This window comes from Anabas testudineus, chromosome 18, assembly GCF_900324465.2.
Source record: "Anabas testudineus chromosome 18, fAnaTes1.2, whole genome shotgun sequence".
In the NCBI taxonomy this organism is placed as follows: Eukaryota; Metazoa; Chordata; class Actinopteri; order Anabantiformes; family Anabantidae; genus Anabas; species Anabas testudineus.
Genome location: NC_046627.1, coordinates 28,537,327 through 28,562,000, shown reverse-complemented (window position 1 = coordinate 28,562,000; position 24,674 = coordinate 28,537,327). Strand labels below are relative to the sequence as shown.

Here is a 24,674-nt window from a genome sequence, read left to right as displayed (position 1 = left end):
ATAGATAGATAGATAGATAGATAGATGATAGATAGATAGATAGATAGATAGATAGATAGATAGATAGATAGATAGATAGATAGATAAATAGATAAATAGATAGTCACATAGATAGATAGATAAACAGATAGATAGATGATAGATAGATAGATAGATAGATAGATAGATAGATAGATGGATAGATAGATAGATAGATAGATAGATAGATAGATAGATAGATAGATAGATAGATAGATAGATAGATAGATAGATGATAGATAGATAGATAGATAGATAGATAGATAGATAGATAGATAGATAGATAGATAGATAGATAGATAGATAGATAGATAGATAGATAGATAGATAGATTAAATGTAGATAACAGTGTTGACCTGTTTACATGAGGTTGTCCTCTCCGACCAGCTTCTTTAAGGACTATGGTTTACAACATGTTCCAAGTGTGGCTCTGATTTCCTCAGGGACTCTTTGCCTTCCCCTTTTTCCTTTACCTCTCTTACCACCTTATTCTTATGCCTCTTCTTTCTCTTCTATAAGCCCCTGTTCAGGTTTCTCCATTTTCAAAAATGACTGTTTGTACTATGAGCAAGCTCTATTTACTTGCAGACTTGATTATGATTTGTTGATTGTTTTTCCTTGTTCACCTGTTGCATTGTTTAAGTATTGTGTTCAAAAGAGTAACCTAACACGCTTGTGCACCTACTGTAACACCAGGCATCATAAACTCTCCATGTCTTGGGTATTTTTAGAAACTACATGTATGTATGACAGTTTTTGATCCCTCATTGGATCATTTTGCATGTGTTGCCAAAAAACGATGCAAGAATGTTTATAGGTTGTGAAGAGTTTGACAGTTTCTTTAAGTGATTTTTGTACAGATTCATAGAGAATTGCATTTACTCTTTTGCACACAATACTTAAACAACGCGACTCATCAACAGACTAATACTTTAGACATTTGGGCTTAGTGTTTTGAAAAATGCCTAATTTTTTAGCTGCCACTTCCAGCAGCTCATTGCAGCTAATGTTAGCAAAATTCCTACACACAGTACAAACAAATTGATTGTTGTGGACGAGGAACACTCGCCTCTACAGAAGTCATGAAAGTATATTCCAACTTAAAACCTTAACCTAACCCTTAACCCCCGTGTTTATTAACCTTTAAACAAAACAAAATATTTTAACTAACACAAGAGCCTCTGCCGTTTATTCATATTTGAAGTTTTGTTGCACAGGAATGTGATTTATACCACAGTGTCACAGGGATCCTACTGATTCTTCCAGTACCCTAACCACTCTCACATGCTACAACAATAGTAACACCCAGCACTTGTTTCCATTGATTGCTCTGTTTCACTCCTTGGCTAAATATAAAATTGGCCTCCGATATCAGCTAATTCTACAGTCAGCTGAGGAGCTCAGTCTGAGCAGGGCCAGTAGCTCCAAGTGATCATGGGTACAAGACCTCATCTCTCTGTAGTTCACATCTGCACTGGACACCTTCTCCATCAACTACTGGCTCTTTTCCTGTACAGGACATGTCACTGTTCTCCCCTTGCCAAATTAGATCATGGATCAGCTCTTCTGCCTTGGACACGCTGTCCTCTCCCCTCCCCTCCACTGTCCTAAGGCTCTCTGCATCAGAACCATGATGAGGGGTTTTGGAGATGGACCCCAAATGCCACCTCTCTGGCACAGAAAAGTGTTGGCTAGAATCATGTTTTCCCCCTGAAGCACTTTCTCAGAGAGCTGGCCCGGACATTAACTGCTTATTGCTGCCATGGCTTTATAGCAGGATCTCAGAGCATTGGAGAACCATCCAAACTGTACAGACATTCTCTCATGACCCTCTGCGACCTTTAGCACCCTTTAAAAATTTTACTTGACTATGAAAGTAGGAAAGTCTAAAACACGGCTGATCCTGGCCTTTCTGGGGGCTAGGCAGGTTTTTGAAAAGGGGGGCCCATCCAAAAGGTACTGAAAGGTGCTTATGGTGGAAAAGAGTATTGCAATATCATGCTATCATTCACTGAATTTAGGGGTTGGGTGGATTTGCCTAGAAAACATTGATTGATTAAAGATCAGTATTATAAACATGTCTGTATAACAAATTACAAAGGTATTTTTTACTTTTGGATAGAGTCAGGATAATGGATATCCAGTCTTTCTGCTAGGCTTAGCTAACCTGCTTCATATTTATGTCTGTCGTATCATATAATGACTGGCAGCTGTATGGGTCTTGTTATGTGACACTGAAGAAAGCTCTGCCTTTAAGGACCCTGCGTCCTCACTAAATCTTCATTCCATATATAACTGACTAAATCACAGTTGTTATTTATTTTCACATCTAAACATACTTTTTTGACAGTACAGTACATACGTTTTGTTTCATTTCTTAATTCAGCACACTTGGAAGAGGCCACCACTCACCTCCTCTCAGGTCATTAATGTAGCTTGAAGTGACCACTTCTCCTCCGTGCATTAACAGCTAATAAAAAGTCATAAAGCAGAAACAGAAATGCCTTCGATCAGGTCCACAACTTCACCGCATAATGGGCCCAATGCACATATCTTCATGACATCATTACCATGATAATGACCATTGTTTTATGGTAATTATCCATGGTGTGTTATTGAAAGGCTCATTGTTCTGATGATGGTGAGCTCGTAAATAAAGCAGCAATAAGACTTTATGAGGAGCTCTCCGTGAGCACTAAAGTGCTGCTGACGATGGAGCGATGGAGGCTGCCAAGTCTATTTAGTTTGCACAGTGTGGTGTGACTGTGTGTTTGTGTGTGTGTGTGTGTGTGTGTGTGTGAGGCTGACAAAAAAGTGACCCACCAACTTAGTTACACCTTGGGAGTCCTTAATTCTTCTCTTTAGAAGCTCCTCCTAAGCCTATCAGTAATACAGCTACTATACTACAGTTACTTCAATTGTCCATATCTTCCAAAGGAAAGGTTCTGTTAGTTTTCTTTAAAGTTATTAGGCCCTAGAAAACCAATTTTGGTTTGGTCCAGTCTTGGCTCAGTTGGTGCTAATAATCAGCAGAGAAAAAAAGTGTGCTTTTTACGATAAAGATTCTAGTCTTTACCTATAAGATTTAATAGCGGCTGGTTGTTTTTATAAAGACATTTGATATTTATGACTAACTGCCTGTCTGGATCTCTCCATCCATGATCTCACATGAAATCTGCACTTTGTCTTTTTTTTTTTTTCAGCGCACTTGCAGATTTGCTTACCTTCACAACTAGTCGCGCTCATGTGTGCTAGTAGAAACCTAGGATAGTTAATGAAAGCACTTTGTAAGTGTGAACTTTTCTGTCTTGGAAAGTCTTAGCAAGTATCCTGCTGTGAGCTTTTGTTAGCGAATACAGAAGAGCAACTTCTACGGTGTTTGCTTTTTGCATGTGTATATGCGTCACATTATGCATTTAATTAAGATTGAACTTCCCCAGAAATTCCCAGAAGTTATGGAAGCGGTTTAATTTCTTTTTATAAATTATTCTTCGGGCAGTTCCCTGTAATGTTCATCATGATGTTCTCTCGAGGTGAGTCATCTGTTTCCAGTAAATTCTCAGGAAAGGTTGAACCTTAATCAGAGCCAAAATGGGAGTAATTACTTGAAACATGAATCCAGCTGACTGATAATGTTGCAAATACACAAATGTTTCTTTACACACTTGCCACTTCAGTTTAATAGGACATTTATGGCTTGCTGCCCTTATGGTATAAACTAGTGAAACTCTGTTGCACCTGCAGGACATCTTGATTTGAACACTATATTATATATAATATTACCAAGGAAAATCCCACCTTTCACTACATTCTTTATTTACATGAGTTGAATTAATCATGTTCTCTCACGTTGTAATTAGTAAACACAAAGAAGTTTCTGTGGAAGCTGGTTAGTTATGTCTTTGCCAGCTGTGGCAGTCCCGCCTTAGTTATAAAATCTGAGCCTGTCCAAACACATCGGCTGCTTTTATTAGACTAAAACAAACAGCCAGCTTTTGTCTCAGGTCCACACACCTGTCAGTGTATTATTAAATCAGTTTGCTGCTTTGTTTGGGGAAACATATCAACTAGGTGGAGAACCTGTTGGTGGTTGTGTGAATGTGCTTCAGGTAGCAACTAGAGGATTAGTCCCAGTTTCCTGTTGTTTGTAATGTACATGCAAATACACTGGGGTGTGTGTATGTGAGCGTGTTAAAACATGTGTTTCCTTCCAACTAAATTCTTCCCATGCATAGAAAAATACAAACTTTTTTCACTAGCCAAGAAAGTTTGGCTTTGCTCTGATACTCTTAATTCATGTGTTTTTCTCTACCCGCAATCTCCGAATTTCCTGTTTAATTGAGGGAAACATTTATTTGTTTCCGTATAATTTAAGCAGGTGGCATTCAATAGACAGAACAGTCAGCACAAAAAGCACAAAAAGAAATAGTGAAGCATTCTATATTGCTTAATGACTACAGATAGAGATTGTCATAACCACAGTGTTGACAAGGTAATTTCCCCCTCTCTTATCAATAGGAATGTGACATGTCGTTCTATTAAAGTTCAATTAACATTTCACATTCTCAACCAAACCTCAAATTCCACCTTTTACCTCTGTCTTGCCTTCTCTATGCTCCTGTTCTTTCTTCCCTTCATCTGCAGTGGCACGGAGTAGTATTAGAATGGTTGACGTGAGGTGAAGACATCAAATAATGTTCACTAAAGAGAGATTATTATTCTTAACTAGTTTTCTCTCATTTTCACTCTCTTCTTCGTATCAGTTGGTTGTTTTTCTCTTTTAGAAAAGCTGAGTACTGTGGTTGTTCCGCTTATTTTTTTGCATGCTACCATGTGTTAGAAGTGTAGGTTCTTGATTTAAAATGAACATATTGGGTATGACAATCATTAGGGCTGAGCGATACTGTAGATGTGATAATGATATCTATCACAAAATAATTTTTTTTCTATAGCACTTTTAGATATTTTCCATATCCTATCTATGTTTTGACACAAAAAAACTGTAATAATTAGAGCAGCGCCACAGGAATCAGTCATGTGGCTGGAAAAGTTACAGTGAAGTAACCTAAGTAGAAGCGAAGAAGCAAAGTTAGGATGAGCAAGTGCTGGTGGTTCTCATAAAACAACCAGTGTGATACTATCACAACAAACAACAGACCTGTTAGCGTCCACATTCCGGCACCATTTCTTACAAAAAAAAAAACTGAGACACAGTGTTATCACACATGTAATAGCATACTTAATTGCAAAAGACATAATGCCTTAAGAGTGAAAAATGCCTGATTTCAGTGCCTCCACATCTCACTAAAGAGTAAAAAGAGCTTTAAGGTTGACAAAAATTGCGATTTACCTTATATTGTGCTGTTTATCGATATCAATGAAAAAGGGAAACAATTATCTTGATTGAAATTTTTTTGCTCAGTTCTAGCTTCGATAAACTGTAGAGAACTTAGCTCTAGCACCACTATTTACTAAATTTACTGGATAAATGCATTTCCAAGTGTGAACAGAAAGAGTTGCAACTTGAATGCATTTAATTTCCATTTATTAATTTATTTTCATTCAGATGAGCCAAATAATCATTAACTACAGATGTGTGTGGACTAAATCTAATAAGTTATGCTTGATTTATGCTTCTGCATTAAACCTAAATGGTGTAACAGACTCTACATAGTAGCCTCCCAAGATAAATAACTATGTATTGCGATATTCCAGACCACACCAACTGAATTAGGTGACGTGACAGTAGTCATGCTGCATTCACAAATGCCATTAGCAAGGGCTTTTATAAAGTCTGAACTGAGAGACAGGGTAAAGTATGCACGTTTTGACCTCTTTGGCATTCCATATGTGCCAGATGGAGCTTACATAAAGCTTCCTACACTGGCATTATGGGGGGCCATAAATTAATACTGGTGAAAAAGGACGGCTTCTGGTACTCACTGCAGTGATAAAAGCTAAACAAAGCACGGCGAAACCCAACATGTTGTCTGTGAAACCCCACCAAACTTGATATTTCTGGCAGTAGAGTACTGGCTTTACTTTCTAGGAAAACATCAAAACAAGTGAACTAGCATCCCTTCAAGTTCAGGACTCACATGCAACAAATATTTAGTTGCATTAAATTCTCCAAGCCCACCCACCACATATTTATTTTGAAGAGCTGTCAAGTCCTGACAAAACTACAAATACTATAAGTTACGCAACTATTCCTGCAGAACTGGTATTGGTCCAAAAATCAGTGTGTCCTGTTGGAAAGCAGCTTCTAGCGAGGGCTTGAAATTGACATAAAGATAAAAAGTGGAAATTGGAAGAAGAATCCAGTGTCTGTATGTGTGTGAACAAGACAGAGGTAAATAGTTGGACAGACTCTGCGGCTCTGAACTCTGTGCCAGCTATTGTGTACTGTGTATACACTTTCACAATTTAGTCAGAAGCAATTCCAAAAGCAACTCTTTCCTCCAGCTCCAGGACCTGTGTTCCTTCTTGCAGGAAAAATGCTTGAGGAAATGGGAAACGTTTTCCAGATGGCTGGGCACACAGCCCCGTTCAGCAGCCGTGTGAAAATGATCTGACGCACGCATGTACACACAAAAGCCAAAAAAAAGCCTAAACATATTGAACATAGAGGACATGTGTACTGCAGACCACGCACTGTAGGAGCACACAGACACACACTTACAACATTACGTTCTGTACATGAATTGACAAGTTTCAGGTTTAACATGCTGAGTCTCCTGCACCTCTCCATCTCCTAACTGATTAATGTTGGTAAGTTCCATTTTAAACTTTTAGTGTTGCTGACCCTACATTGCCCACTACTAGTTCTCAAACTGCAGTTTATATGCATGTCTGTCCAGACTGACCACCAGTTTATAATTAATGACAAGTGGACATATGTAACACATTTGAAGAAATTCCCTTAAGGCATTTTTGAGATATCGCATTAACAACGAAATGTGAAAAACTAATCAGTTCATCAATGACTCCAAATGGACAGCTTTACAAATCTGAAGTGTCCTTTATAGTTTTTTTTTTTTTTTTGCATATCACAATCAGTGTGACCTTGACCTTTAACCTTTAGCCACCAAAATCTACTCAATTTAAGTCAACATCAGTCCACCTTGATGGAAACAACACAAAAACATAACACCTCGGCCGCCGCCTATTGCTGGCACAGAGGCATGAAAAGTATGCAATGAATTTAAATAACTTTAGTGAAGAACACATGAGTTATATCTTCACAGAAATCAATACATTATAGATTCAATGTATTTCCTGATTAACTACTAGAGGTTGACTGATATAAGTCGTGAAAGTGAATCTCTAATAAAGTTACAGATAAAATAACTGTTGCAACTTTTCTTCTGTCTTGTTATTAGTGGTTGTACAAAACACAAAGGAGGAAATGGGGACATGAACGGGTATTTTACAATACGTTTTCCATCACTGAAGTAGCTCATTGATTTTTTCATTCTGCCTGTGATTTTCTCACAGTAATTTTTTAAGCTTTCTTCAGTTTCTATATGTACCTGTAATGCCTCCAAGAGTGTACACATTTTCAACATCCTTTTTAAAATGGTTCTACCCTGCACTATGGCAGGCCCTTGAGTTTAGAGACACACACACCCCTGTGTTTAGACTCATTGCCTGCCATCTAAGCTAGCAAACAGAGCTCCCTTGGGTACTTTTCCTTCTCTTTCACCTTCTCTCTCTCTCTCTTTCTCACTCTGTCTCTCTCTCACTCAGGCTGTGAAATATGCATGGACGAGTGAAGCAATGAGGTGAGAGAGGTAGAGTGTCTAGGGCTGAAGGGAGGGCAATGCTTTTGCCTCGATTAAGTATTTACAGCACCCCATACCATCTGGGCTGAGGAAGAAAAAGTGCAAGAGCAAACAGAGAGCAAAAAAAAAAAAGATGCAATTGACCTGAGAGGGAAGTAAATGAGTGGAAGTGAAGAGAGGATGAGGTGAAGAGGGAAAGCAGAGTGGAAATGAAACATGCTGCCTTGATTAAGCTCAAAAGCACATGTTTCGACTTTGTGGTTCACTCTCTTTCCTGGTTTAGTTTGGGGAAATGTGATCTGGACCCCAGGGAGGGCTAATCATCAACACATTTGTAATGGAGGAATAGCTGTGTGTGTGTGCGTTAGTGTCTGTGCGCACACCCATGTCTGAAATAAACTGATTAAGGAGGCATCAAAGTGGGAAGTGAGCTGTAGCTGTGGTGGTACCCAGCAGCAAATAAGCCTCAAAGCAACATCTTCCAAACTGTCAAAAAATCTAATGAAGATACAGTAAGGTGATCAAAATTTAAAGTTAGCAAAATCAGCAAAACATTTTTTTCTTCTTATGATATGCTTTTACAGGTCATTATTTATTTTGACTATAGCCTCCTTATTGTTTGTTTTAGGGAGTTTCCATCAATTACTCTCTTTTCAGCAGGTGAAATGCATGTTAATCGAACTTAAGGCCTGGTCGTTGACTTGTCCAGTATAAAACCTTACTTTTTTTTTTTCTTCTAAACAGAGTGGAGTTAGAAAGAAGTTAGCTGACCAAACACCAAAATCAAGTCAAGTGTTGTAGATATCGTAGAAACAAGACAAAAATGTTATTTCATTTTCCCCACAGGAATAATCAAAGCTTCCTTTTCTTTACGTTTAGTTATCCTCTGCCTGATTGTTCTGCTTCTTGAACGCTGCTTTGGAGAGAGGCTTTGTTACAAACAGTGAAAACTGAAATTGTTTTGAGCCTGACAGAGCAGAGAGGAACAGAAAGGAAAAACAGAGCGAGAAGGAGAGGGTGTGGATTTTGGAAAGCTGATGTGTCTATCTGAAGTGTGATGCCCCCTATTGTTGCACTCAAACAAGCCTCTTCTAATTCCCTCCACTCTATTTCCTGCCTGTTTAGCCCTCTTTTCCCTTATCCTCTCTTTTTTCAGCTTACGTCATTAAGGTACATACATTCGCACAGACACACAAATACGTACAAAAATAAGATTACGTTTCACCTCATTTCCCTTTATATTATATGTTATATTTTACATTTTGAATATCAATCAATATAATACTGTGGTTATGAATGATAAATGAATTTAATATATCAGACAAATTAGCACACATTGTAAACAGCTCTGTGGATGTGTGGATCTACTGTATGTACAGGTGACGGCAGACAGTTTTTTACCCATAACAGAGCAGTCACTTAAAGTTTGTTAAGTCAGCATGAATTAGAAACACTTACCCTATTTATTTTGCTTACTTTATTTTATATTTGAATTTGACCAAAATTGGCTTTTGAAGCTTCATTTTGAAGGTGCATAACTACAATATCTAGATTAAACCTTGTTTGAACCAGTGTTCAATATAATTGGATCTGGAAGTTGTTGGCAACCGGACTTCCCTCTAATATAATATAATTGGATGTCACTCAAGATTACTGCAATTCCTGTATGTATTATATCAAACTAAATCAAGAGGATGCTCCAATATATGACCTTTTTGGCAAATTAATTGAAGAAATGTATTTTGGGGGCTTAAAAAGCTAAACAGGATTTAGTCCTCCTGCATATGTTCAAATATTTTCTGGTAATCCGATCAAAATCAATTCCATCCATCAAATCACAAACGGATGGCGCTGGAATGCCTGATATCTGAAACTCCATGTATCATCTAAAAATAAGAAACACAAAGCAAAAAACAAAAAGTGCACATCTGCTCCCTTCAGTCTGACAATCAAAAAGGTTTACTGATTATTTCATGTCTCAACTTGTAAAAAGTAGTCCAGTCTAGTCTGAAGTTAAAACCAACAACCTGACACTAACAAAGGCATTAGGAGTAAGCAGGGCTTTGTTTCATAGACAATCCCCTTTGACTGCTAACTCTGTCACTTTTCATGTGCCAATTGTGTGTGTCAATGCATCAAGACTACATAAAAGCTTCAGAGTCATTGGAGAGAAACCAGATAGGCAGTGTAATGCAGCCCGGTCTTAAATAATCAGAAAACCAAGAGTGCACGGATCAGTTTTTTGTCCTGTTATGTTGAAAAGGTTTTTCCTTTGTCCGCTGAGAAGCTAATCACTATCTGACTTTGAGTCTTTTGATGTCTAACCTTCTTCCGTGTTGTAGCTACAACACACACTAACACACAGCGGGACATCTCAGTGTTACATGTCCAGTGTATCTCCTCTCACGACAGGGGTGCAAACCCCAGATTGTTGTAATTCACCTCAGATAAAGAAAAATACCACACTGCTGCTGCATCAATTATTGACCAGAGCCTGAACACGCTAAGGCTCCTATTACCAGGAAAACAAGAAAGAAACATGACCTGTTGCTAACGGGCAGTTCTACAGCCTGATGTGGATAAGTCTCAGTCATGTGTGAGGTAAATTTCCTCCTATTTTCATGTGCATTTCAAAGACTAGCATGAAACTGCCAAGGGAAGCGTAAGGTAGTGCATGAGCTGCCACTCACCTTTTCCTCTCATCCTTCACACAGAAAAGCCATTTTTAAGAGACAACTGAAGGGGCATGTTTGGAGCTCTTTCATCAGCCATGTTATAGCACAGGACCTTGGGCCAGCCATAACACACAGAAAGACAGACATGCTGGAGAAATAAGCAGCAATAATAAAAGGGCATCAAAGGCCTGGGGACAGACAAACCCCTCCACCAAACACTGGCAGAAGCTCAGGTTATGGTTACAGTTAGAAAGTGACTTGGTACAGTTTTTATTGACTGAGCTCCTTTTCCAGTTTTGGTTTCTAACAAGCCCAGTACCTTCTAAATGGGTTGTTGGGTCTGAATCCACCAAGGCATCTAACAGATCTGGTGTTACAGTGTAAAAACACCAATTGTGTGCTTTGCTTACTGAAACAAGGCAAGCCTCTATAGACTGCCGCTGATCTGAGAGGGCCTCAGTTCATTAACTCAGCTGCACTGAAAACTTTTCTCCTCTCTGTGCTGTTAACTTTCCCCCTGTGTGGAACCTGGCATCTTGATCTACGCCACCTGACAGGGCAAGACGGCAACCCCTATTCATCTTCCCCATCTCCCTCGTTTGATCCTGCAGCCTGGGGACTTCAAAGCCTACAGGCCAGTGGATTGTGGTCGTCCACTCACGACGCCAAGCTGACAGCTACAGGGAACTCAGATACACCCCACGCATAACACCTACCGAGATGTGGTCAGGGTCCCTTGGAAACATGCTAATATCATGGTAATTTCTGCTTTTTTGGACAATGATGCCAACAGGCAGGCAGCCAATTCCTTCTGTCTCTGCCAATTTAAGTTCAGTTCTGATTAAATTCAACCGTTTTCTGTGTATTTCCTTCTTTCTCAAGTAGGCTGGCCAGTGGTGAATCTGGAGGATTATTCATACACTGCAACAATTAAAACATCAACAGGGGCAGGATAAAAATATGTACATTATTCATATCTGTCCTCCAGGGAGACAGCCAGTCAGCGCTAATGAGAGGCTGAAGCTTTGAAGTCATGGAGCCCTCAGTGAGGTGAATGGCATGAATTAGGAACCACCATCACACACATTTTGCTATGTGTGAATGTCTTCTACCGGGCTAATTTTAGCTAGGGTTATGAGCCCTGCCTTCTCTGTTTTCTAAGTTTTTATTAGAACATTTGAATATAATTAAGTTTCCCCCACCCCATCATCTATGAGAAGGTCAGGCTCAGTTACATAGCAGCATCACAGGAGCTGAGGTAGAATAAAGGAAATGAATATTCCATGAGAATACATAGTATGAATGAGTTCAACACGCTGCACTTGTTGTGAAGTGGAGGGGAAAGGATGCTTTTTTGTGCTTTTTCTCAAACATGAGAAAGTGTGAAGTGTTTTTGGCAGGTAGCAGTTTTGCTAAATAGGCAAAGCTCTACCAGCTAGACTTGACCTCTTTCCCTGGCTATGCCGGTACCCCCCCCCCCCCCCTCCCTGCCCCGTGCCATTCTCATAAGCTATCTATCCAAACAGATGCCCACTCTGGCCTCACAGCACCACTCTCCGGTCCCCCACTTTCCTCATAGCTGCCTGCTGATGTTTTGTCCTTCCTATCGCTCTGTATCACTCTTGTCTCCTTGAAGAAGAACAGCAGAGAGATAACCAAGACCCGTGCTGACCTCACTGATAAAGGGAAGCCACTTAGTGACATGACATAAAGACATACAGCAGGAGAAAACATAGTGTAAAAGTAAGGCTTACCTCCACAGCGAGCTCTCCAGTACCTTGGTAGAGTCAGCGTGGTAGTACTTGGTCAGGATCAGGATGACCTGCAATAAGGGTGGAGAAGGAGAGGAATGCATTAAACTACAGCTGATGAAAAGAAGTGAATAGTGAATGACCTCAGTGCCATAGCAAAGTATTGCAGAAGACTGGGGTCATAAGCCCAAGTAGCCACCCCCTTGTCAAAATGGTTTAAAAGGGTCTATTAGATCAAATAAATCAATTTTAATTAATTATTTTATTTATTTAAAACATTTATTTTCTGTTGTAATTTTATTTGACTTCAGTTTCATATTTGTCCCAGATTATCAGAGTGATTAGCAAAATAGTTTTTTAGTACGTTTTTTAAAGCTGCAACCAAATCCACAGTTCCCCTTTACTCTAGTTCTTCTAATTATTTTCGTTGTCCAGCAAATATGCTCTCTCTCTCTCTCTCTGCTGTTAGATAACAAATTTGCTGTCAACAAGTGAGCAAAAATGTATATATGAATGCAGCTATAAGCAGCAGCCAATGAATAAAAGATGCTACTTATAAATGTGGCAAATGTTTGACCAAGATTCAAATTAATTTCTCCTCTGCATCTATAGTTCAAACTAAATCAACAGTGGGGGAACTCTGCTGTTGATTTTTCTGCTGAGTTTCAGTTGGGGGTGCTTGAAGAAAGTATTACCCTGAACAAATAAGTCTTGTTTGCCACTTTGGTTCAAGAGAGAGTTCATACAGTGCTCCTCTCAGTGTGCATCCTAACCTCCATTGTGCAAGCAAGATCATGAATTTATCCCAAACACATTTTCTTAAGGCAATTTGACAATGAAACACTATTTAAAGTCGAGATACAATGTTATAACAATATTTCACAAAAAACAAAAAAAACAAATACATTGTAGGGATGCATTATTCATATGACCAAGATATCATGGACTCAGGCACAATCCCCATACGTATTCACTGGATCAGAGACTGTCTTTCATATTTCTGAGAACTCCTGTTCCTGACAGCAAGGTCTGCTGGGATTTGCGTTGCCATGGCAAGAGTGCCAGTGGGTCAGGCAGCACAATGGGGCTTAAAGGTGTGATTGACAGGCTGGGCTGCAGTTCTAGGTAGTGGACTGAGTGAAAAACCGGGGCCTGTCTTCAGACAGAGGGGAGATGATTGGCCAAGGGGTCCTGCCCGGAGGCAGCTGCCGACAGCAGGCTGTGCTGAAGGTGGCTGCTCCCAAGGCGTCAAGCTGCAGACTCTGCAATATGGACACCTGATACATCTTGATGTGGAAAGCAAGCACAGTCTGTATCACCGTTTTTTCTCAGGTGATATCAACTGATTAGGTTTTTTTTATGCATTTGAATGCGTTTTTTTCTGGAATTTAAAGTGACTGGGCGAAAAAAATGATGGAATCTTTACAGTATGGGTGGCCTGTGAAAAAATGAAAGATAGTTCAGAGGTAAAGATCTGGTTGGTTTCTTTGACAGATAGGATGAAAGATGACTTAATAAGATACCTGACTGCAGGTCAGATTATTTCATCCTGTCAGAATATTTAGTCTATCTCACCTTCTGGAATAAAATAGTACCCAAAGTTTTCATATGGTGCTCCTGTGCCAGGCTACAGACCCACTGTAGCTTCCAGTGGCAGTTTTCAAATTCAAAATTCAAAAGGAAAACCCTACACAGTTTTTATAAAACCTTCCACAGAGGAGACCCTGGTCTTTATAAGAGTTTTTCTGCACAAAATTAAGCAGAGCACTGCAGCTGGGGAAATACAGAATGAGCTTGGAGAGCTCTAGGCCAATTTCCACAACACACACTGCCATCAACCACTCAGCAGGTCTCCATGCACTTGGCTCAAAGCAATCCAGACCCAGGAGCTGCAACCCTGGTGGAGCTTGGCTTCTAAAGATGTTTATGGAGTCCAGAAAACCGGAACAGAGGACATTTCCCCCGAGCAGCAGCCCGCTTGCCTGGGCTGATAACAACTTCTGTAACATTTCTAACAGTTGCAGTAACAGGCAACAACCTGTTTTTATGCTTCTGTCAGAAAAACTTCCTTGGTTGATGAGGAATTAGACAGCATCCATATATGAATCTGCGAGCAAGCCGCTTTGTCAGGCTCTCTGAGTCATACAGCATGTAGCAAGTGTTCCCCGATTGGTTGCTGGCCTACTGTGACTCAGTGGTGTCTCTGGAAACAGGCTGCCCGCCTCTGCACAGCTGTCCTTCTCCTAATGAGATACTGGTGCAGAGCTTGACACTTTTACCATGCAGGCAGAAAGGCAAAGTAACGGCGCTGGTTCCTTGACGACATACAGATTAGATCTACCACATTCGTGCCTCCAATCTTGGTTCTTTCCTCCTTGAGTTTAAGCTTGAAAATGTAAGTCTTAACCTTAGCTGTACTGTTGTTTTTGTTTTTTTTCTTGTCTACCTGAAGCAGCAACACAATTTACAAATAGAGCCATGTGACACTACATTCTAATGAAGGTGGTTAGCAAGAAAATGCCTATATATACACTCCATACGCGGGGAATTGTGTTACCTGACAAAACAACTTGCATTAATTTTGTTTTCTATCTAAGCTGGTAAATCTTTATCAACTAGCTACAGTAGTTTCTATTGATAACTTCATCTGTGCTTTTTCATTATAAACAGCTGCCTACTGTGGTTGAAATCAAGGCTAATGAAAGCAGAATTTTTGTGATAGAGAGTAAGCCAAGACAATAATAAGCCAGGGATGTATCATGAGTTTCTGCACAGGCAACAAAAACAATGAGCTAAATAAAGCTTTGTAGCTCTGAAACTGAATTTTTTTTTTTTTTTTTTTTTTTTTTTGATCAACCAGCAAATCATCTGAGGACTTGGAACAGGATATTCTGAGTTAATTTTTCCAACATAATGTAAATCAAACAATTGAACAGAAACAGCTGCTGAACGATTAATTGACTGTTTCAGTCTGAGCGGACTCTACCTAAATTAACTAAGTTTTGAAAAAACAAATAAATAAGCACATCACATAACTGTCTTGTTCAGCCAGCCTTTGTATTATGTTGCATCAATACACACAGAACATGCACCATGTCCCAGTGCTGGGTTCAGAAAGCAGCTTCTCATCAAAATGCAATACCCCACAGCCTCTAACAGCTTGCATCCTTCCCCTTACACACAACGCATTTGGCCTCCTGGTTACAAGTAAGCCCTGTCTACAATATAAATCTATAATTAGAGCTTTCTAATTGTGGCAAACATCAAATTGCACCCTGTGTTTTGTATATGAAAAAGAGACGGGTAAAGAAACTGTGCCTCTCAAGTGCACCAGCCCTGTGAGACTGAGGTACGCATCATTCATCCAAATGACACTGCCAATAAAATATTCTGCCTCTCTCCTGCCAATAAAATATTCTGCATCTTGAGTTGGTCTTCAAGGCCTAAGTTCTATGCAACTGGAAAATGATTTTTCTTTGGGGATGAAGTGGACGGGGCAAGGATGTATTCAGCCATCAATCAGTGCTGGCAGGAGGCAGAGTGAGTGTTTATTTGGCAGCAGTGAACCTAGTCACATTGACAAAACTGCTGAACATCACAGAAGCCAGATTCCCCTGTTGCCTCTGGTGTACAGAGCAGTGCGTTAAGACTAGGACTTGGCAGCTTGTACTCACAACGCACTGGACTAAAGGACAAAATTGGCACAGGCTGAGAATCCAACAGGAGTGGTAAGAAAAAAATCCAAGCAATGCCAAGCTAGTCAGATGTAATTTAATACAAATAAATTACAAGCATATTTAGCATCAACAAAGTATTGGAAGGAATTTAAAGATACAGTGAACAAAGTCTGGGAGCCAATTTTATTCATGAGAAATGACAGAAAAACTCTCAGTGTCTTCTTGATTTATGTAGCAAAGTGCATGGAAGCTTGTGATGAACTCTGTGACCTAATCAAACTGTCAAAGAGGAAATATCGCGCTGCAGTAACCATCCTTGTAAAACCGCAACCGCATAAGCAGCCACTGTGGGTTTCTTGTTTGTAAGCTGGCGCACAATGAGCTTAATGGCTTTTATTGGGGAAAAGTCAACATGGTGGTCAGGACCCCTGGATGACTCCGCACAAGAACTACAAGAGTCCCCATTGAGAGTCAAGCTCGTAGCAGAATTGACCATGAACTCCAGCTTGACAACCACTGTTTGTCCCCGAGATATTCCCGTCAACTATGTGCCGCTGGAGTGCTATCACTCAGCTATTGAGGAGAAGACACTGGAAGAAAAATGTTAAAGAAAAAAAAAGCCTGTTGGGTCAGACTCTGAGGCTCTGGAGTAAGAATGCACTCATTCATTTTTAAAGTGAAAACAGTGAAGTACAAGTACTCCATCGAAGTGTGTGACACCCCCGTCTCATCCCTTCAGGGTACCGTTTCCAGAAACAGACCACACACACACATATACAGTCTGGAATAAAGGGAGCAACTCATTTGTGTCTATTTTTTTCTTTAAGATGATTTATATTCTTCTTGCACAAAAGTCAATTTGATGGTGATTAAATTCGGGGAATGACTTTGTGCTGACACTTGGACACCATCCCTGTCTCTGTCAGTTTCTTTCTATCTCTTACAAATATAAATGTGGAGATGTGCATGGATTTCCAATTTACTGCAAGAACACTGATTTAAACCTTATTCCAGTCAAATTACTTTGGAGGGATCTTGTCTTTAATTGAAGTAGGGAATCTGTTGTGTGGGTAGGTAAAGGGTTGTCTGTGTTATGCCTACTTTGTAACCCCTTCTCCTCTACCAGAGGGTCTGGTCACCTAAGCCCTAATGACATCTTAGAGAAGTGATCTATGACTCGGACATTACAACTCATCGCCATGACAAAATTGCATACAAAGACTGCTCCCGCACTCTCTTTTGGGGCAATTCTTCCTCTCCTGTGATAATGTCAGGGTCTGAGGGAAAATGCAGAGTTGGTGGGGACCTCAACATAGCACCTGATTCATGATCGTACCACATGACTAGACTCAACACAGTATAATATTATAAGCTTTGCTAGATATTTAGGGGTCATGCACAATTAGCTTAGCCACAGAAAACATCTTGGCTATGGCTATGATCTAGCAAGTCGTTAGAGGAGTGTAAATGTTATTTTATAGCCTTTATGGCAATAAAAGGGGTAAACAGCAACTGCTCCAGGTCGGTTAGTGCTTACCGTACCGATTCGAAATTCCTATCCATTATGTTCTGTTGCTTGCAGGAAGGTCTCTGTTTGAATTCGAAGGTAAATGTTTAAATGCACAGTTCAAACTCGAAATGGAGTTGAGTGGAATTTTGTTTGCGAGGCTCACTTTCAGGTGGAACCACGTTCTGCCACAAATGACCTTTCAGTGACATTTCAGCTGCTGTAACTTACTCTACATCCCCGTCCTTGCTCACTCAGACACATATGCTCACATAAAATAAAGTGCTCCATTCATCCAAATAGTTTCCCATTACGCCCATCCTTCCCGCTGAAAGGCTGCACTAATGGGTCAGGACACCAGCCGTCACTGAGTAGTCACATCTGGCTGAAGTCGTTTTTGCCTTGGACCTTGACCACGCTCTTTATCTGAGGTCAGCCAGTGACCCACACACTCGTTACCATTTTAACAGTAGTTTGAGATTGCCACCATTCATTAAACTGCTCAGGCGGAGAAGAGGGGACTGCAATTACATGGGCCTTTGCGTCTGCTTTCCTTATGCTCTGTCCACACAAAAGGCCTGTGCTGACCTCACTTCTAAGAGTCTGGATGCTCAGGTGGAACAGGAGCACCTCTGGTTAGCAGACAAACTGTGGTAGGTAGGAAAAACAGCTGTGTTTCAACCATTGCTACAGTATAAAATGATAGAAAATGTATCCTTGCCCACTTAATGTTAGCATTGGAGGTGTATTTGTCATTTCAAAATTGTTGAAACTAAAGCATTTAATTTCTCAGCTTCTACCTATTTATCCATCTTTAGTTATCCCTCAACCTCTTTTACTGTATGTCTATCAGGTTTTTTTGTTCTTTCCATTTTATTTTATTTTATTTTATTTTATTTTATTTTATTTTATTTTATTTTATTTTATTTTATTTTATTTTATTTGTGGGCTTGATGCTTCTTTCTGTCTCTGCGGTGTTCTTCCTTTTTTCCGCTATTCTCTCATGAATATCTGAGCAATTGCTATAATTGGGCTATGATCAAATTGGCGGCCTGTTGTCAAAGGAACCGTTAGGGGTGGTGATGTTCACACAATTGTGTATACATCCTCCCCCGACTCTCTATAATTATGGGGTGCATCCACAACAACAAGCTATCTTTGGTATCACACATTATTGTAATTCCCTTGCAAACCTAAAAGGGTATCATCTACACACATTTAAAGATGTATTCACAAACAAAAATCATTTATCCACGTAAATACATATTTCTGTGCGTAGAACTGCATGGAAGGTTTTGCCCCTAGTGACTCAAGAAGACTGACTGATGCTCAATCCGACAACTAATTGGACCAACAGCACTGGGGGAGCTGAGTTCCTTAGATGTGTGATAATCCAGTGCTGTGAGCCCGAGGCCTTTGGGACTAAGACGAAGCACAGAGGGGGAGTGAGAAGAGGCGATAAAGAGAGATATGGGATATAGTGGGAGAGTGGGAGATAAAAGGAAGATGGCTAGAGACCAAGAGACAAAGAAATGAGCTGAAAAGAGAAAGGAGTTTGGAATGGATAAGTTGGAGGGAGGATGCAGCATGAAACAAAAGACAGATGAATTATAGTTTGAGAACGAAGAAAAAAAGGAAAGGGGTAGAGATGGATGGAGAAGGGAACAAGAGAGTGAGGCATTAGAAAAAAAATAGGACAGGGGGACTGTGAGTGTGAAGGCTGTAATAGGGATGGTAATCGATAAAGCCGAGGGATTAAGACGGGCCTTCTGACCCTCAGATCTGTCCATCGATCTGAGCGAGTTACCAGGGATGAGGCGATGGGGTTCGAAGGGGCCACCGGGACCAAGAACCTAACTTAACCCAGCTCAAAGTAATCAGTGCTGGTCTTCAAGGGAAAACCTGATGAGGTTCACGACCTTACCTTAGACGTGTACTGTAATTCCCCCAAGCAGGTAGAAACACACGCAGCAGAATTGATGCATTTATCAGCCTTTACCAAGGTGAGACTCAGTGGAACATAAGCATCCAGTCGTGTCTGCTATGTTGTCTGTAGTGTGAACCACTGCACAAAGGTTTCTTTGTTAAGTTTTGTATTTGCTGCAGAGTAACAAGGAGAAAAGAGTCTCATGGTCTTTTGTATAGTTTCTGTAGCCTGACACACTGTGATGGTACAAACTTTGAAAGCTGTGCTACAGAAAAGTCTGATCTAAATCCAGTCCCTGTAAGTTACTGTTAGGCCTCATGGAGCGTTCTCTTAAGAAAACATGAAGAAACAATTACTGAAAGCTTTTTTTGTTTGTTTTCAGCAGATTGGGGGCAAAGTGCACGTTCAAATGTAAACATTTTATCGATCAATTGATTTATCAGAAGAAAAATAAAAGACCTACGTGGATAATTAATTAAGTACTGAACACAATCCAACAAAATGTTGAACCGCCTCCATTAATATACTTGATTATTTGGCCACTTGCTCTGCTTTGGCTCAGTCTTGATCTCCACCAACGTCTGAGCACAATATGTTGTAATTTTGTCCGCCTACTGTTTGGTTCTGGACAGTTAGCACACAGTGCAGTGGGTTGATCAGAGTTTTTTCACTGAAAACAGCTACCTGCTGGGGCTGGAAACAACACTGCTGCGAGCTGTGAGCGTCAACCTAAATAACACTATTACAGGCTGCGAGACCAAAATAATGTATAAGAGTTGAGTTGGCTGATAATTATCTGAGTGTCTGTAACTACAAGTGACACCTTTTACCTGCAGTCATTTGATGAACACATTTATCTCCCTTTATGCACCAACTTCCTAGTCTAGATTTAATAGATTTTCCAGCCTAACTAGACATTGTGCATTTTTCCAGATACTTGTAGTTTGAATTAAATAGCTTTTGCAGGACCAAACAGTGTGCCACATTACAGACACAAAAGAGCCTGACTTGAGAGGGCATAAAATGAACGGCCACTCAAGTCTTCTGTGGTCTACAAATGACACTGTAAACCTAGCAAATGTACAGTACACCAGCCTCAGTGAATACAACTTTTTGGGTAATAGTTTAATGGGAAAAACTTCAGTGCAGTTTTGATTGACATGGACGACTAGATAATCACTGACTGGGGGTAAACTGTTCCTTTAATCTTGAAAGTACATTACCACCATATGCTCCCTGATGTGCTGCAAAGACTCAGAAGCATCAGAAAGCAGATGCCTTTGAACACAGAAACAGTGATGATCTGTGATGTTTCTATCTCTTTCATGCAGGCTGTTGCACAATGAAACGCAGACGTCTCTGCTGACGAGCAGACACTGGCGGTGCCTCGGCTCAAAGTCAGAATTACAAGAAGACAGACTAAGTAGGCGGATAAGTGGCTGGGGATGCCTCTCCTCCTTTCAGGTGGACAGATGTTGAATAGTGCTCCTAAAGCTCTAATAAAATCTTTCCAGACAGGAATATTAGAGGGAGAAAACAAACCTTGGTAAGTAAAGCACAGGTGGAACAATGATAATAGTAAGTGACCACCTGTGTGAAGGACATTGTGTAGTGTGCATAAAACTGCATTCCATCTGGTTTTATTATGACATCATTCTTTAATATTTTTCCCATAAAGATTTTGCATATTTTTCCTTTCCCTACTGTTCTCTACGCTCTTTTATTGTCCATGTGTACCAACCACAACTCATACATCCTTCATTCAGTAAATGGATGGCAACAATTTTCCCTTCTTCTTCTCTCTCAAGCTGAGGCTGCAAATTGGCACATCAAGCGCATCACTGATAACAGATGTTATTGCTCGCACATGAAAAAGACCTCATCCTTCTTAGTTTGCTCGAATCAAGAGGCAAAATGTATTATCTAGCTTGCTGTGTTTGACTCGTGCTTTTATTCTCTTGCACTGCTCCATAATTTAAATAAACTCAATTGATGTAATGTTTTCAGCTTCAAATGGATTTTAGCCTCTTAGCAAAAGTGAAGATGCAAATTCTTGTAGGTAAATTAGCCATTTTATTTAATTAAACTAAGGGAAGGTAATACTTCTATATTGAAAAAGACGTGGCATTTAGAAAGATAAAAGTACTGACACACTCTGAAACCAAGGAGATGGTCATGGATTTTTCTAACCCCTCTGGTTGGACTCACCAGAGGCTTGTGTGGAGAGAAGATAGAAACCGTTCTAAAATACACCAACAATCCCCTACACAAACAAAACAAACTACAAACTACTTTTACTAGCTTTATCTACAAGACTACCTCACTTTACCTTTGGGGATTAATAAAGCTTATCTTATCTTATCTTATCTTATCTTATAAATCAAAATAGCCTGAAATATGTATGAAGGTATATAATATAAGACCTCATCTGATCTGACCTCACAAAACGTTCTGTTTGTAAAACAGAATTTCCCTCTACTAAGACATTTGACAGCCTAGGTTGTTGTCTACATTTTTATGCATCTCAGCATAATAAATTTAATTAATTATCATCTGGTAATTTCCAGCACATATTTGCATGCAGGTGTGTTTCCTTTGTGTCTGTCCTGGCTACCTTTACTGTCACGGTGGCACGGACAGAAGCTCCTATCCTGGCTCAAGCTTCATCCCCTTCAGTGGATACAGCTGCTCACCACAGCTGAACAGCTGTTGTCTCAGCATTATCATCATCCCATACTTCTCCCTCTGTCTCTCTCTTCCTTTTCCTTTGCTTCCTGTTGCTTTTCTGCCAACTTTTTCCTTCTGTTTTTTATTTTTGCTTTTGCTTTGTCATACATGATTGTTGCCAGCTCTCATGTTCCTCTTCCTCGCCTCGTAGCAGGCACACTTTGCATCCCACACTCGGCTCAGCAAAGCAAAGTCTAAAACCACATGTCATTAACAAATTAAAAAGAAGCTATTAACTATCGAGCGATGCTTGAGATTGTTTTGTTAATGGGAGTTAAATACGACTTAAGTGGAGCAGAGTGTAACAAGTATTCAATGCAACATTAAACACAGTGGAAATGCTCTCAGGGTCTAATTTGAGCAAATGTATTCGGGGAGCTGCACTAATTACACAAAGGAGATACATTATTTATCCCTGTGCATTATTATACGTTGTGTTCTCTCTGTTGCCAAAGAGTGAGTTTCGAGTGCGGTTTATCTTATGTGTTGTGTAAATGCAAAGAAACAGGACTTATCTGCTCTTTGCTTGTTATATAGCATATTTCCAGTTGAGCTGGCTCGCCAGCAAACTAAAGGCCATTACTGTGACATTTTCCCTCCTTGTCATGAGGTTGTGCTAATGCTATTTCACACAGGGCGCTGTTTACCCACATTTAAGCGAACAGGGTTATTATATAGACCATTCAAATCCAGAAGGCAGTATTATGAAAATGATAAAAGTGAATAGGAACAGTTTATGAAGGTAAAAATAAGCATTTGAATAGAGTAAATCACAATTAACCTGTGTTCTGCTGCAAAGATCCTCCACACTTTTCACCTGGTTTACACCAATCATCAGATGCGAAGTTGCAGTTTGACTGATTACAGATTGATTGAAGACGAGATCAATAGCAGCTGATAACGGGGAACACTTAACCTGAATTGATTCCAATTACACATTTGCATTGGATTTCAGTCCAATCAATTCAGAAGTATGCTAATTATGTTTATCAGTACTGCTTGGATTAGTAGTGACTGAAGCTGGAGAACTGTGCACGTAGTAATAGCAGTAATACTAGTGGTTTAGTATTTGCTATATCTTAGTTACAGAAAATATTCTAAATAACATTATACTGTACTCTATGACGGCTCACTGAACTGGCACACAAGGCAAAGGCCCAGAGGCCCAAGAGATCAGGGGGTCCCCTGGAAAAATCCTCTGTGTGAAGTGAGTAGTAATACATGTGGTTTAAAAGAAGAATCGAGGCATCAGTAACAGTAAAATCTAAGCTAGGAACCCAGAGGGTTAGTTGATCTTGAGAATGCCCCCAGAGCCTACCCCATGTGGTTCAGATGCATGCAGTACTATCAGTTTCATGTACTATTATTGTTTGTGAATCCTTATCCTACTTTTTATTAAATTGACAGCAGTTTTACAAGTGACTGATTACGGAAACAGAATATTGTCTAGAAACAGTTCAATTCCAAAAATATTTGCTTTATCCTGAAAGCCCAGTTCTCAGCATCCAGTCCAACTGGGCCGAGAGCAGAGGGCTATGTAAATACATTAGGACTAACATGCCCGGTGCAACCAAACGGAGCATTAACACGCCTAATTGAGTTTGGTGCTTTTTGGCTGTGATGCTTCATTACCTGTCAGCTGAAGCAAGACACGCCGTCTCTACACTGAGCCCTTGTCTCCCCTCATGAGATCGTCCTGTCTCTCTGACGTTGTCTCTTATGGGAGGAACATTAATTAGGGTTAGCAGGGGTTGTAACAATATAATAATGAACTCGTTGTGTCTTCCTGCCTGTTGGTGTCTGTACTTTATACATGCTTCATTCAAACTGCCTGTGTCTTTTTTTTTCTTGTCATGTGAATGAGGAGTAGCTTCAACACTGTAGCTCTGTTCTTACCAAAAGAGAGAATGATGTTGTTTTCAAAGTTTGCAAAAAGTTGAAACTCTGTCTGTCGGAGCTGACTAATCACACAGACGAGCAGTTTGGGGGTTTTTATGATGCACTGCTAACAGCTTACAGCAACAGCAAAATTAAATTGGGGAAGAAGTAGGTGCTTTGGTGTCTGTTTCTGTGAAGGATGCATGCAGGCTGTGCTGTGGAGTTTTTAGGGGTTTGTGAGTTGTACCTAAGGACTGTTTGCTGATAATGCCGTTATGTCATTATGAAAACAAAACCACTTTTCATTATCAGCACAAAATGCAGTTGAGGCAGCGCTTTCCCTAGCAAGAAAAAGAAATGGAAAAGTGTAAACATGTTCCCACTCTTGTTTTCCATATATATTCTTATTTGCTTTCTCTGGTTATTGTGCTTTACTTTAGTGCACTTTCTCCACAGAAAAGCTACAGTACATTCTCTGGATGAGTGTTGGATGAGTGTTCACTAGTCCTGGCTAGATCATTTGAATGTGGACAACATAAGACAACTTGCATATGTAGATTGAAGCTCAAGTAAGGAAAACAATCTAACAAAAAAGACCTTTAAGGAAGGTTTGTGTTGGTGCTTTCAGCTGCCACGGAAACTTTCTTCAATCCCTTTACCTCCTGCCAGGTCCTAAAAGAGGCTGTGTTTAGCCACAGACCCACACCCTGGTTACTGTCACAAGGCATCA

The 24,674-nt window shown here is 40.0% G+C and overlaps 1 protein-coding gene across 7 annotated transcripts in view; it reads right to left on the bottom strand.

Moving 5' to 3' along the window:
* sorcs2 (sortilin-related VPS10 domain containing receptor 2) overlaps window positions 1-24,674 on the bottom strand; it is a 255,410-nt gene that overhangs the window by 174,571 nt on the left and 56,165 nt on the right. For all 7 annotated transcript variants that reach the window (XM_026353187.1, XM_026353188.1, XM_026353190.1 and 4 more), the window contains exon 2: window positions 12,232-12,299. In XM_026353187.1, the coding sequence (XP_026208972.1) occupies window positions 12,232-12,299 (68 nt within the window). The remainder of the gene's footprint in view (window positions 1-12,231; window positions 12,300-24,674) is intronic.